The following is a 15,027-nucleotide window of genomic DNA, read 5'->3' as shown; positions in this document are numbered from 1 at the left end:
AACTGTGCTGGGCCTCAAGCTGAAAAGGCAAGCAGTGAAACTCATTACCCTGAGAGATCCAGTGTGTCCTGGACTTCTGGATCATCTCCATCTCAAGCAGGACAAGAAAAAAATAACTTCTTCATTGCTTCTATTGGCTTAGCAACATCTCCATAGCGAAACACAAGGCAGACACTCATTTGATACTGGAATGCTCCATGGATAGGAAATCTGAATCTTGGTGCTGCCTCTTCTTTGCAGCTGCATGCAAGTTGGCAAGCACTGCAGTAGGGCAGGAGCTGCAGAGGAAAAAAGAGTCTCTCAGGAGATACAAGAGAAGTTTGATGGAAAGAATTCATCCCTCTTCAGACTGGATTTAAGAGTAGGACTGAGGACTATATGTCCTGGTCATCTTTGTGTTACTGATTTCTTGCATGTTGGCCCATTTGAAATACCTATTTTGTGTGGGGAGAAAAGGCCAACTGTCTCATACCTTTTTAAAACAACTTTTCTTTGTTGCAAAACTATATGAAACCAGTTTCTTCCTTCAATTCATCATCATTTCCAGTCTTGCTGATGAACAGTGTTTACTGGGACCTCTGAATTCTAAGGCCAGCCTTATTATTTTGTCATTAAGAAATTATGCCTATTCCTAGAGCATAGGTAATTATTGCCTGTCAGTAAGAGTTGGTACTGAAATTGTTATTGCCTGCAATAGTAGTAATAATAATAAAAAATAGTTGTAAGTCCCACTTCAGTACCACTGAAGCAAATGAAGTATAGGAGCATGTTACACTGAAATGCAAGAAACAAATTGATGATTTCATGGAATATCACATCCACTAAGGTAAATAAGTTTAAATCAAACATATGATTTCCGTAAAAAGAAAAAGAAGTTCCAGGTGCAACCCTGCTGAGGTGTTGAAGACTGTCAGTATTGCAGTTGTGAACAGATGTATTTCCAGCTGTAGCTTTTGGATTTTTAGAGGAAATTCCCTTCTAGCAGATGGCAGCTTTCTTTTCTCTTCATGAAGCTGTTTATCGAGTCTGGTTTTAGTGAATTTAGTTAGAACTGATTTATGCAGTCATGAGGGGTGTAATTCTGACTTTGCTGGTGTGATGTACATCACCATAGGATTTGGCTCATTGGATACCATTTCACATCTGCAGTTCACAGACCTTGGTGAGGAACAGTTCCACCTGGGAGCTATGCATAAGCACATCTGTGGATATTCAGTGGTTCAGTTCTGCTTAAAAAACCACAAAAATTGAAGTTTCACCTCTGCATAAGGACATGAGATTTATGTGATCGTCTGGCTGATCTGTCAGTCAGTATTTCTCTAATGATGGGGTTGAGCCCAACAGCTAATTTCAGCCAAAAATCTAAAACACATTTAATCTCCTGCAGCGTCTGTGGATTTTTTTGGTAAAGCAGAGAGATCCAAGTTGGCGTCCCAGATAGGAAACAACAGGAAGTTGCAGCTGCCAGAGGCTCCATGGGGTAGGAAGGAGGCGACTGTGCAGCACCCTCAGCTCACCAGGCTGCTCCTTACTGGGCAAGGCTATGAGGAAAACATGACAAGGACTCAAGTTACTGCTGTGAGGATTTATTTTCAGCTGAGTTTGTATGTCCTAGAACCCATGTTTGCTCCTGACAAGTCACATGTGATTTTTTTTTTTTTTTTTTTTTTTTTTCCGGTAGCGTCAGACTTCATCAATCTGTTCTATAATTCTCTTTGTTGGAAAATTGAGCAGAGGTACTTCAGAGGGATATTGTGAGATTTAATTAACTTTTACAAACAATGAATAATGAATAGGTGATAAAGACTATAAATGGAAGTTCAATACTAAAGCGTAGCATTGATTTAGAGACATCTGTCATTCTCAATCTCAACACTGAAGCATCAAGGCTACTTTAAAATACAACAAACAGAGGGAACACTTTGATTTCTTTAAAGCCAAATGTGTTTCATGTAAAAAGAAAAAGAAAAAAAAAAAAAAAAAAAAAAAAAACAACACGAAGGGGGAAGATAAAATGACCTCCTCCAAACCCTGGACTCCTAAAACCCAGTCTACATTCTTATTGATTTTTCAGAATGCCTTTCTACAAAGGAGTATCTCCTGCTCTGTAGATCTATTTTTTCAACCTTTTCTGCAGAAGTGTAGGGCTGAGTGGTAAAGCTATGGTAAAATGGCTCTTTCCCCGTCTCTAAAAAGTTCCATATTTTGGGCCACAGAGGATCTTTCTTCCAGAAAAATAACCTTCACGGAATGATACGCATTTCTAAAGAAAAGCACATGAAGTCCCTATGTGATATTATTGGTATGCTTCTACATCCAGTGTGTCAACAGGATGCTTTTCTGTGTTTTCTTTGTGTTGTAATAATGCTCTGCTGATGAAGGTACAACATGAAAGGCTGCTCTTTAGAGTATTTGAGTGTAGTACTGTGTGGAACAAAATCACAGTAAAGCAAATAGTATTTCCAAGCAGAACCATTGAAATGAGACTATGATCACATCTAGAAAACCTGTATTTCTCCATATCTCAGGTAATTAGGCACTGCACACGTACTTTATCTTCTGGACATAGTGTGGATTTGAATTTAGAATTTAGCTCTCTACTTTTGCCTGCAACAGACCATATTAAAAACAGATTAAAATAACAGCAATCGAATTGAAAAGGATGTTGCAGAGGGTTTTATGTACATATTCTATTTTCATTACCTTTTTTGTGTTCCTGTGCTATGTGAAGAATTTGAAATTGAGTTGCAAGTTCCTAAGCCTTAGGGGTTTTTTTTTGCTTTTGTTCCACTCGAGGCAAAGTCCTGAGTTTTTAAGAAGTGAGGAGGGTAATGGATGAAATTTAAATTTTGTTCATTTTGTTCATTTATTTCTCCTGCTGTGATACTTTTTGATGCTGATTTAACTAAGTTAACTTAGTTTGTAGCTTCCCCTTGTTCTTGCTTTATTAATTAATTAATGCTCCACTCCTAATTAAGCAGTGACATTTCTTATTGAAAGGTCATTTTGAAAGGTAGGGATGAGCAAATAATTTATAACCAATAATGCTTTTTGCCAAACATCTCTGGGCAGATTGTTAAATCTTTGACTTTATTTGTGTATTTCCTGTATATATCTTCCTGCAGAAGCAGCTTTCACACTGGGGCTTTGCTGTTTATCAGGTCTGCTTTGCAGCCCAGTGCTCTTGGCCAAGGCAGTCCATTAAGATGTCTGTAATATGCATTGTCTTGCTGGATCTTTCTCTACAGAAGATTTTAAAGAGGAAAGCTGTAAGTGGAAAATGGTATTTGCCATGGGAGTGCTGATTTAGAGCATCCATACCCTGAGAGGATTCAGCTGGCCCCAAAGGAAACACAGTGGGGCACGTGTGGGGCACCAGTGCAAATGCAGGTGGGCACTTCCTTAGGCTGCCTAACCAAGCTAATGGGAAATGTCCCATGTAGAGTGTCCAGCAATGCCTCTCCAATACCAATACCTCTCCAATACAAATTCACACCTGGGATGATTGCTGATGTGCAGCACAAGAAATGGCCTGTCTTCACATAGGTTAAGCATTTTGTGAGTGTATGCTGAGGGATGAGATTACAATTCTGCAATTCCCTTTGTTTTGAATTTATCTACAAGGTATCTTGAGTTGAATGAGCTAGTAAAGCTTGTGTTATTGTTGGCCTAAGTAAAGCATCAAAATAGCAAGAAATCCAAGTGTATCACCAGTGCTATTTCAGGTTTTCAGTTCAGCTGGTTTGGACCTATTTCTGTCCATCAGTTTTTGAAATACAGCAATAGAGTTTTGTTATGGTGTGTTCCTTACTTGGGTGCTGAGAGTACTCTGCTTCTGAGCAGCTCCACAACACATATCTGTAATGACAGAGGGACTGAGATCTCAGGCTTTGCTACCTAAAACAGTTTCATAATATCTCTTGTAGACGCTTTCATCTGAAAAGCATATTGGCATTGTGAAGAGAAAGAAGAAAATGTCAATACTTTAAATAAAATAGTGATTGACTGAAAAATGCATCTTTAAGATCAAGATTTGATGACATGGGGACTTGAATCCTCCTCAGTGTCTGAATATTCTGCTAAATGGCTTTGGTATGAAATCTTCAGCATTAGTTTTGTTTAGCTTGAACTCAGCTCACCTCTGAAATTACGATTTCCCTTACTCTCTATTCATCTCAACCACAAAAATTATTGTGCTATCACACAATAAAGTTATCTCTACACATAAAATAATTAGTTACTATTTTTATTTGGAATTTTTCTTTATTAATGATTGTTTGGGTGGTGGTTTATTGGAAGTTTTGAATATTGTATATATGATATAGGACTTCCAGAAAGTGCTATTCAGTGATACGTCATAAACACTGCTAGCATCAGCAAAATACAATAAATTAATTTGAGCAAGATAAATCTGACTTGCTCTGGGACTGGTACATTCTGTTTCATCTTAAATGAAGTAAAGCAATTAATTTTGTGGTGTTTTTATTTTCACTTTAACATTCTCTTCTGTGAAGTGTCATTGCCTTCTTGTTGTTTGCAATGCTGTAGTCATTTTAGCTAGGGCAGCTCTCTATTGGGAAAGACACAGGGCCTTCCTGGAGAACTTGCTACACAGACCAGACAGTCAGAAACAGAGGACACTGGAATGGTCTGATTTGCCTAAGGTCATACAAGCCATCAGCAAAGTGAGAATCAGAATCCAGATTGCCAGATTCTCATTCCACTACTGTATCCAATGACCATGCTGCCTCTTAATTTGTCACTGTTCTTATTGTTCTTTCTTTGTAGTTCGGGACCGGGTGCGATCTAAAATGGAGAGAGATATTTTGGCAGAAGTGAACCATCCTTTCATAGTCAAGCTTCATTATGGTAACTATGATAAAATACAATTCATGTTTGTTCTTAAATTGGTTGGGGAATTGTGACTAGATGTGTTACACTTCCATGCAGATACTCCCTGCCCACATATTACTCTGTTTCTAACAAAGGCATAGAGGCTACCTGTGTGAAATTCTTCATTTAAGCTAAAGGAGAAATTATTTGTAAGTTTCAGCCATCCCTCCATCGAAATAAATTTGTCAAAAAGTCTGATGTGGCATGTGGTGATGGTGGGGTAGCTGGTGAATTAACATGTGCCAACACCTTACCTGATGTCAGGTATTGTTCAGAAAGACAGAGAATTTAAATAAAAACTGGTTTTAATAATCAGCACCAGTCTAAATTTGTATAGGTGTGTACGTGAAGTGGTGTCTTGCTGGAGCTGCCTCCTGCTATGCCAGCCCCATCATTGCTGTAACAGATATTCTGAGGACATTTGGGTAGTGCACGGTCTCCTCGCACACAAACGTGGGAACTTCTGTCTGTGCCTCACTCCTGGTCACTCCTGATACCTTGTGGAGTGGGAAACATTGATAATTCACAAATGCTTAGCATGGAAATGAATACATTAGTAATGCACTGTTGTCTCTCAAGTGATACTATTTTTTCCCATAGCCTAAGCTCAATTGCTGAGTTCTATACAGGAATTTATTTTTTTTTGGTTCTCAAAGTTTTGAAACGACAGTGAAGCAATGCCATGATTGATACACTGCTAGTCAACAGGACTTACTTGTTGGGGATTTTATCTTGATTCAAACTTCCAACATCTTTATCCTTTTTTAATGCAGCATTTCAAACAGAGGGAAAGTTGTATCTAATACTGGATTTCCTGCGGGGAGGGGACCTTTTCACCAGACTCTCCAAAGAGGTAAGTTGATAGAGGATTAACTCAGAAATTAAAGACTGTCTTGGGTTTTCAGAACTCAGATTGAGTTTGTGGGAATGAAAAATGGCCTTGGGAATAATCGTATATATATGTAGAAGAGTTATCTTATTTTGCATGGTTAAGTGGGTTCTTAATAATTTTATTTAAATTATGCCAGAGGTAATGCAGCACATGCCATGTAGGCATTGCTGCCAGAGAAAACTGCTAAGCCATTCCCATAGCAAAATACCCCCAGACTCAATGCTTTCAGAGTAGTCTTGGATGTGATGAGACACAGTCTGAGAAATCAATCCTCAATACATTTTGCCCTTGGAATGAGCACAGAACCCTGGAAAAACACACACACTGCCAGCAGAGGGAAGAGATGGCTATGGGTCAGGGCCAGCCCCCGCAGCTGCTGGGTGCAGATCAAGGGCCACACACCAGCCCAGACATGGGAGATTGACTATCGCAGCCCTCACCTGCCCTCCTCCAGCCTGCCAGGAGCAGCTGCTGCTCCCATACCCTCCCCAGGCTCTCATCCCTGCCCTGTCCTCTGCATGCCATGCCCCTGGAGAGGGACTGCTGCAGGCAGGGAATGTCCCAAACCCAAGTCTCGCTGATGCCTGTACAGAGCAGCCACAGTAGGTGTTCTAGGTCTGTTTAGCTCTCTCCTGTGTCTCCAAACCTCTGTGAGCCAGAAGTCCCAGAGAGGTCCCTGCAGGAGTGCAGGAGGCTCCAGTGAGGCAGAGTGACTGCCCTGCAGTTGTCTGTGCCCTGGTGTTCTCTGTCACCAACACGACGTCCCCAGCCCTTGGTACTTCTCAGGTTGTGGGGACAGGGGTGCTGGCAATCGCTTATCACAGAGTGTTTAAAGACAGAAACTTTTCAAATGCCGTCTTGAGGGGAAGCTCTGTTGCTCTTCTTGGGTTTGGGGAGCTACTGATGGACTAAAAGAAGCTGTGAAGGCAGTATTTTCAGTCAAAAGTTCCCTAGCTTTCCCCCCCTGCCCCCTGTTCAATTCCTGATTCAGTTATGTGCTGCAGGATGGATGCTCTGTGCATGGCAACTTGGGACTCCAAGTGTTTGCCTTTAAGGCTTGTTTGCTAATGCAAGAAGACATTGGTAACAAGTTAATTACACTGCTTAGTAATGATCCTTGTATAAATATTCAGTCCCTGATGGCAGTTATCTTTAATCTGAGGAGAAAGATTTTAAAAATTTAAATTTAAAATGTCCTTCTGTTACTGTCATGAGATCAAACTTTACTAGTGAGGCAGCGCTGCCGTCTCAGCAAGGGCCTCTCTGGTTTCATGGAAGAAGACAGAAAGTGTTGCCTAAGAGGGCAGGTGCCTGTTCTGCACAGCTAGGGAAAGTGAAGTGAAAGTTTCACTCAAAAGTGACAGATAACAGCTCAGACTTTGTACCTCTTTAAAGCTTCATGTTTTCCCCAAAGTTTGTCCAGGGCAATTCACCAGCATCCTGTGCTCTATACCATCATTACATTGACAATAAAAACATAATTCTCTTTTATTCAGTGTTTGCAGCTCACCTTGCCTGCTTATAGTTTGCAGCTGTTGAGGGGCAAGGTATTGCAAGGGAAGAAGTTGAACTGGGAAAACTTGAACTGCTTGCAATTTGTTGTTATAGATTTGGTTGAAAGGTGCTGATTTTAGTGGACTTTCAGTCAGATCCCATATACATATATTGCATGCATGCACAGCTTGCCTATTACTTACTCTGTCTTTTTGAGACATCTGACTTGAACTAGGTATATATGTATAGATTTTTTCCTTGATTCTATTACTTTCTTGCCTACATTATTTATTTTAAATCTTATAAATAATTTAAATTTTTTAAAAATTAGTGTAATTTTTACATTCAATACAATTAAGTTTGAGAGCTTTTGCTTGTGTTTTTATTATTTTCCTTGTGTCTTTATTTCTAGCCTTTGCAGTAAAATTCTTAATTAAATTATGTGACATCTGTTCTCCAAATCATCTCTTTTTTCTCTCAGCTGTCTGGAACTTCTCAAAGCACTCACATATTTTGCCTACCCCTTTTTGAGAGCAGAGACTTCATTTTAAAATTAAGCTCTACAACTTCTACTGTAGAATTTACATTTACATATGACAAGTAAATTTGTATTGAACTGATTCATTTTACTTTTGTCATGCATAATCACAATTGTGTATCCAGTATATCACCTTCTTTTTCTGCATTATCTCTGTGCACACTGAAATTTAATTAAAGAGAACATCTGAGATATAATGAAAGTTGAACCAAAGGGGTTTCCTGACATCTGAGTTTTTGAGAGCTTATTGTTTTTTTGATTACAGAAGTTTCTTCTCACCTAAAAACAGCTTTCAGTGTTAGCACTATCCATATCAGCTACAGAAAACACTGTCTTCAGCTGGCACCTCATCAGGCCCTGGATGTTAGACAGCAATCACTGCTTAGGGCATCTGCACTGATATTCATTGAACCTCCAGGGCATGAGGTTTTAAATCCATCTCTGATTCTCTTCATGCTGTATATTTTTTTCAGACTGGGAAGTATTCCACTACCCCAGAAAGGTTTCCCATGCTGTTTCATGGGAATTTGGTAAGCAAATGCCAAGATTGTAGCAAGTTAAGGGATATGAAAGCAATATGGGCTGCACTGATTGTGTTTAATTTTGCTGTTCATTTCCAAAGGCTAAGGAGTTATAATTTATTCCTAATATTGTGACATAATGTCATCTAAACAGATCAAACAGATGAATGAGAGCAACATATTTTAAGGAATAGATCAAGTTTTGTTTTATGGGGAGAATCTGGTAAGAATTGTGTATGCCAGTTCAGACAAATTATGGAAAATTGAACCTGATATGATGGTCCTTCCAGCATTCCCAGGTTACACAATTCTTTCCCTATGTCTGTTTAAGGCAAGCCAGCCCCACCACTGTCCAATAAATAGATGTGGTCTTCTCTTCCTTCTCTCTAGGTGATGTTTACAGAAGAAGATGTCAAGTTCTACTTAGCTGAGCTGGCCTTGGCATTAGACCACCTCCATGGTCTTGGAATTATTTACAGGGATCTAAAACCAGAAAAGTAAGTTAACAAGGAAAAGTGAACAGAAACATAAATACTTGAACTTTTAGGTTGCTTCTGCTCCTTGTCACGCTACTAAATGAGAAGGTGCCAGGGGCTCTGCCTTCTTTCTTGTTTGTGAGACTCTACAGGAGACCATCACTAACAGGAGAAGGGGTTTTGTATCATACCATCTTAGCATGAGGCCAAATGTTTTTTGCTCCAGTATGATGGGACTTCTGTGTGCCTGGCCTTCAGTTTTGTGAATGATTTCAGTAAAGAATTCAAATCCCTGTGCCTTTAATTTCAGTAGCAGTGTTCTCTGTTTGCAGCATCTAGTCTGGCCTTCCCCCTGATGCAGTGTAAACCACGCAAAGCAACTCCACTTCTAGCTCACACAGAATATGGCATGGCACTGTTCAGTTTCACTGTAGCCACTACCTAAAGTAAAAGAGCATGTCTGAGAACTTATGTGCCTGTGAACTCATGAGAGAAATGATAATCAGGACCTTTAAAATACTTGCATTAACTGTGCAAAATATTTTCCAAGATATTTATTCTCACTTCTATTTGAAGCTATTTTTTACTCATAATTTGGTTCTAATTTTCCTTTCTCTTTTTCATTTGCAATATATCAGTAGAGCAAATGACACCCTCAGCCCTGTCACTGGGAGGGATGATACTGTTTTTATTCTATGCCCTTTGCTTGGTGCTTTGCTGGATTATGCTGTGATGACTCAAATAAATCAGACTGCAACATTCCAAAGTTCCTTTTTAATGTAATGGTCACCAAAATTTACAAAATATAACCACTGAGGGTTGCCCGTTTGGAAGTTGCTTATACTTTTAAAGTCTAACAACCCAGCAGTGTTTTCCTTCTGTGACATCAAACTGAAAAATATGCAGCTCTTTCTTTAAAATGGAGTGTTATTGCTTTCGCTCTTAAGTGCAAAACATGAGACCAAAAGTGGTGGAAGGTGGACTTTGTAGGTGAGGAGTTGAAGGGGAGGAGACTGTTTATCTCCATTGCAGTTCTCTGTGATTTAAATTTTAAATTCAATTTTATGTTTTCGTTAGAAAAATAGTAGTAGCAGTAGTAGTAGTGTTTGAATTCAACAGATGTTCATAGCAAGAGCTCTCAGTCTTTCTGGGTCAGAGGACTTTTTGCAGTTGACCAAATTTTCCAGTCTTGCCTGTTTATGCAACCAAAACTGGAAACAAGAATCTTTGGCAAACACAGGAAGTCATCCTACAAATTAAACAAGTGGAGAGAGAAAAGTATTGGTTTGTTCTTGATATGAAATGCAGATAGGCAGTGGTGACACCCCAGTTGCCACAGCCACAGGCTCTTGCAGCGTCTGCCAGCAGCTCCTCAATTCCAATTTCATTCTGAATTGCTGTTTTATCCATTCAGCATCAACAGACATGTACACAATAAAATAAGTCCAGTTATAAGTTTTCTGTTTTAAACTTTGATTCTAGTGAGCATTCATATGAATCATGCACTTCTTTTCTCTCTGATGTTAAAGGAGGCTGATTTTTGAGATAACACATGATACATGAATCTGGTGTTAGAAGGTATCCAGACATGAGCTTGTATATTCAGATATGCCACAATGCCATTACATTTTTAGGCATGTGCTGTAAATTTTTGCTTTAGAAGAAGTTAGAAACCAAGGAGAAAATTAAGTGTATGTCAAAACTCTTCTTTGTATTTGAGATACTGAGAACTGGATTTTTCTGAGTTCTCAGCAGGCAGTGTCACTGAGCATCTTAAAAAATGTCTCTCAATGACTCCAGTTGAAAGTGGGAGCATTTTATATTGCTGAAGACCAAGCTGCAGTACTTCAAATCAGGGATCAGTGAATCAGAAATTGGAGCTCATCGAGGGAAGGAAGGAAGGGAAGGAAGGGAAGGAAGGGAAGGAAGGGAAGGAAGGGAAGGAAGGGAAGGAAGGGAAGGAAGGGAAGGAAAGGAAGGAAGGAAGGAAGGAAGGAAGGAAGGAAGGAAGGAAGGAAGGAAGGAAGGAAGGAAGGAAGGAAGGAAGGAAGGAAGGAAGGAAGGAAGGAAGGAAGGAAGGAAGGAAGGAAGGAAGGAAGGAATCACTGATTTGTCATTGTCACATAGAAGCATGTTGAAAAGGTACAGATGAAATCCAGTTTTCCCTATATTTTTTGTCTGAGCTGAGACCAGCCATCCCCTTCTCTGTACTGCTCTGCTACAATCCCTCCCTGAGTGTTACCAGCCTGCCAATTGACACAAGATTTCCCTGGAAGGAAATAAAAAATATCACATAACCAAAGACCTTTACACAGAGAGATCACTGTGTGAAGTTAAGGTGGCAGCCCTCACTCTTGCATTTTCTAACTTTTGTATATATGGTTTATGGTTGTTGATGTACAGTTAAATGGATTAACTGTAATACAGTTTATTTTTGATACAATTGACATAATATAGAAGTAGTTTACATGAATATAACTGTTGTATACAAAAGGGAATGACCCAGAAGTTCACACCTGGAGATAAAGCAGATTAAAAACCTCTGATTAAAAACCATATCCTTTAAAAATAGCTCTGTAAGTGCAAAGCCTGTGTGTTGTCACACCTAGGAGAGCAGAGCATGACAGCCTATGATTTCTATGGAATGTTAAGTTTGTATTAAAGAAATAGATACAGCAGAATAAAACAATTACTCTCAGGGAAAAAAAAATTAAAAAGCTACATTTTTGAGTTACATCTGGGAAAGAATATCTTTCTAAATAAGATGATAAAAGAAAATTAGGACGATCCCAGGATGTTCTCATCCTCCCCTTGCCCCCTGGCAGGATCAAGACCATAACAGGTGTGTTGCTAGCCTAGGCTTAAAACAGCTGGTGGAGTCTCTGTGCTCTACACAGGAGGCCTCTTGACAGTGCTCCAGCAGTTGTTCATCTAAAATGTTGCTCTTAATAGCTAGTTTGAAATTTCTTCGCTGCCACTGCAGGCCAATGCTCCTTGGGCTGTCCTCCTAGAAGCCTCAACCTGCTTGTTCTGCTCTCAGCAGTAGCCTCAAGGGATTATGAGAACATCCTTTTCCTTAGACATTCTTCTGTATCCTAAATGATCCAGGTACTGAACTCTTCCTCGTTAGTCAGTCTTTACAGGGATTCAGTCATTCTCATTACTCCCCTTTGATTTCCCTTGATCCCTCCCTCCTTTGAAATGCAACGTGCAGAATCACACACACACATCTTCAGCAGAGGCATTACCAGCAAGATTACAGCAAAAGGTTTGCTCTGTCAGATTTGCAGAACTGGAGATAAATTAATTAATTAGTAATTTCCCAGTTTTATCTCTCTCTCTCTCTCTCTCTCCCCTTTATTAAAGATAGGCACTGCATTAGACCTTTCATTGTTCAGTGCTTTTACTGTTCTTCAGAAGCTCCCAGAAGTAACTGCTGATAGGTTTGGGTTTGCTTGTCAGCTCTGTAAGTATGCTAAAATAAAGCTCATTGGAATTGTTTATGTTAAAAAAAAATAATAAAAAGGAAACAGCACTGTTCAAACCACTTGGAAGAACCCTCAGTACATTAAAATTTAAGATTTAGCTTTTTTTTTTTTTTTTTAAAGATTCTCTGAGCAAAAATCCATGTTAACAATTCAAAGCAGGAGTTAATTTCAAGTGCAACTGGGAGTTGTTCTTAAGTCAGCTGTACTTAGTTCAAAAAGGCAGGTAATTGTGCTTTCTGGTTAAAGTCTTGTTTAGAACAAGCAGATACTTCTCTTGAATTGTTGCTGACAAATTCTTCTCTTTGAGTTGTCTTGGTGATTTCAGTGGCATCCCTTGTGGGACAAGGTATTGTTCAGTCACACTGGGAGCCACTGGGTTCCTGACATGATGAGGCAGGCTTTTACTTAAGAACTGCACAATCCAGCTATTAAAATATGGCATATATACCCTGGTATATATGGTAAATATACCAAAATAGAAAAATGGGAACATATTAGAAAGTAGTATATGACGCATATGTTATTTCTTATGCTGTCATTTAAGGGTATGAGTGACATAGAAATAACTCTACCATCTGAAAATAGACAAACTATTGTTAATCTTTGCCATTTCTCTTTTCAGGAGCCTAGATGAACCTTGAGTTCTGGAACTCAGGGGCTTAGGTTAACAAGGAGTGATGTACATTTTAAGGCCCTCAGTTGTCTACACAAGGCACAGTTCATATAACAACTCTTATAACAACTTCAGATATCTTGAACTATACTCTAAAAAAGCCAAACATCACTTTTTAATGCAGCATGTTGCCAACCATGGCTATTGATTTATGAATGTAACTGCCCTGTATGGAGAGGGGAGATCTGGGAATCAGTAAAAGATGAAGGCTTATGGTGAAAAGCTTCCACTGATGTAAGCAGTCCCTTTTTGACTTCATGGTGTCAACGATGCTACAGCAGAGAGGAATTTGTGTTCAGCAGGGCGAGATAGCATGGGGTCATGCAAACACTGAAATGTCATGAAACGCTGACAATTTCTGAGACTCTTCATCTCTTTAGTAGATATTTGACTACTTCATCTGGTACTTTCATAACAAAATATTCAATGAAGTAAAACACTCTTGATAAAATCTCAGGTTTTATTTCCTACCTGGGAATTTGGTTACAGTTTCTGATTAACATAAAGTGTGGGTTGAATCTTCTGCAAAACTGCTCTCACTTAGAAAGACACTTAGATCATCCAGGGAGAAAAAAAAATAATAAAAAAAGAGAGAGAAAAAAAGGAAGAAAAAAACCCCAAAACCAAGCAAACAAAAAAACCCCAACCGAACCAACCCCAGAGTTCCAGCTTTATTAGATTTGGCAGAACTCTACATCAATTTGGGGATTTTGGAGCTCAAAGTGAAGTCCAGAAGACGTGACTCAAAACCAAAAAGAAAGAGTGAGAGAGAAATAGGAGAGAATTGTTCAGAGAATTGTCATTTAAGACATGATATAAAACAATGCCAACAGCCCTTAGCAAAAGTTTTGGGTTTTTTTCAGTGATAAAATTGCAGCAGAAGAGTTGATATGGGGTTTGAAGTCCTAGCTCTGCTAGAGATTTCTGCTGTAACTCAGACTATATCATTCCTCTGCTACAAATTTAGCCACCCCAGCCTCTAGTTGGAGATTTCCAGCCTTTATTTTCTCAAGGCAGACTGTTAATCTGAGGTCAGTGAAAGCAGTTTGAATGTTTGTGGGATGATTCTGATGCTAAAATGTTCAATCATAGAATAATAGAATATCCCCAAGACAATCCCAAGAATCACACCAAGTGTCTGAGAGCACTGTTCAAATGCTCCTTGAGCTCTGTCACATTTAGTGCCGTGACCACTTCCCTGGGGAGCCTGGTCCAGTGCCCAACCACCCTCTGGGGGAAGTAATTTTTCCTCATATCCAGCCTAAACCTCCCCTGACACAACTCGAGTCCATTCCCTTGGGTCCTGTCACTGGTGACCAGAGAAAAAAAGATCAGTGCCTGCCCCTCCTCTCCCCTCTTGAAAAACCTGTAGGCTGTGATGAAGTCTCCCCTCAGTCTCCTCTTCTCTGATAGACACCCTTATTTTGTGGCATTTTTGTTCCAAGCCAATGTGTGGTTCACTTATTTATGGTGTTGGTGTATTTTTCACCTAATAACTGTTATTACTGCTTTGAAGAGAAGGTTGATAATGACAGTATCCTGTAAAAGCACTCAAGCATTAGACTGGACAAATAAAATGAAAAAAAAAACCCTTCTAGATGAAGTTTATCACTCAATGTGATTGTAACCTAGTTTAGCATTTAAAAGTAGTCTATTTTTATGGAGTTTATAATTTCAAAACATTAATTTAGATGAAAGATTATTCTCAAGCCTGAATCATATTAGGAACTTCTGGTTCTTTTTCCCTTTCCATAGAATAATACTATCTTATTTCAGATGAGTTTATACTGCAAACTATAGCTAAATTGTGATTGTCACAATAGAATGTCTGCTATGGATATTGTGGGATAAAAAGGAATTGTAAAGTGATAAAGATAAAAAGAGAGTACAGAGTATGATCAGATAATAAGTTTGCTTCTACAGTCACAGGAAAATCATTTTTCTGTTGTTGTAAATTGCATTCTTGGAAGCAGGTACTTTGTTCTTCTTAATTTCACTCTAAGTAATTCCATGCAACAGTTGCTTTTTTTCCCCCTCACTGTTAGCATATTG

The 15,027-nt window shown here is 39.1% G+C and overlaps 1 protein-coding gene across 1 annotated transcript in view; it reads left to right on the top strand.

The window, feature by feature from the left end:
* Positions 1–15,027, top strand: part of RPS6KA2 (ribosomal protein S6 kinase A2) — a gene marked incomplete at its 5' end in the record, with an annotated part of 154,223 nt that overhangs the window by 81,104 nt on the left and 58,092 nt on the right. The window contains 3 exons of the mRNA XM_083857269.1: positions 4,789–4,869; positions 5,667–5,746; positions 8,729–8,835. Of these exons, the coding sequence (XP_083713395.1) occupies positions 4,789–4,869; positions 5,667–5,746; positions 8,729–8,835 (268 nt within the window). The remainder of the gene's footprint in view (positions 1–4,788; positions 4,870–5,666; positions 5,747–8,728; positions 8,836–15,027) is intronic.

Source organism: Zosterops lateralis (assembly GCF_965231275.1).
Source record: "Zosterops lateralis genome assembly, chromosome: 3".
NCBI classification, from domain to species: Eukaryota; Metazoa; Chordata; class Aves; order Passeriformes; family Zosteropidae; genus Zosterops; species Zosterops lateralis.
The sequence above is the reverse complement of the archived record's forward strand: the minus strand, read 5'-3'. Positions and strand labels throughout refer to the sequence as shown.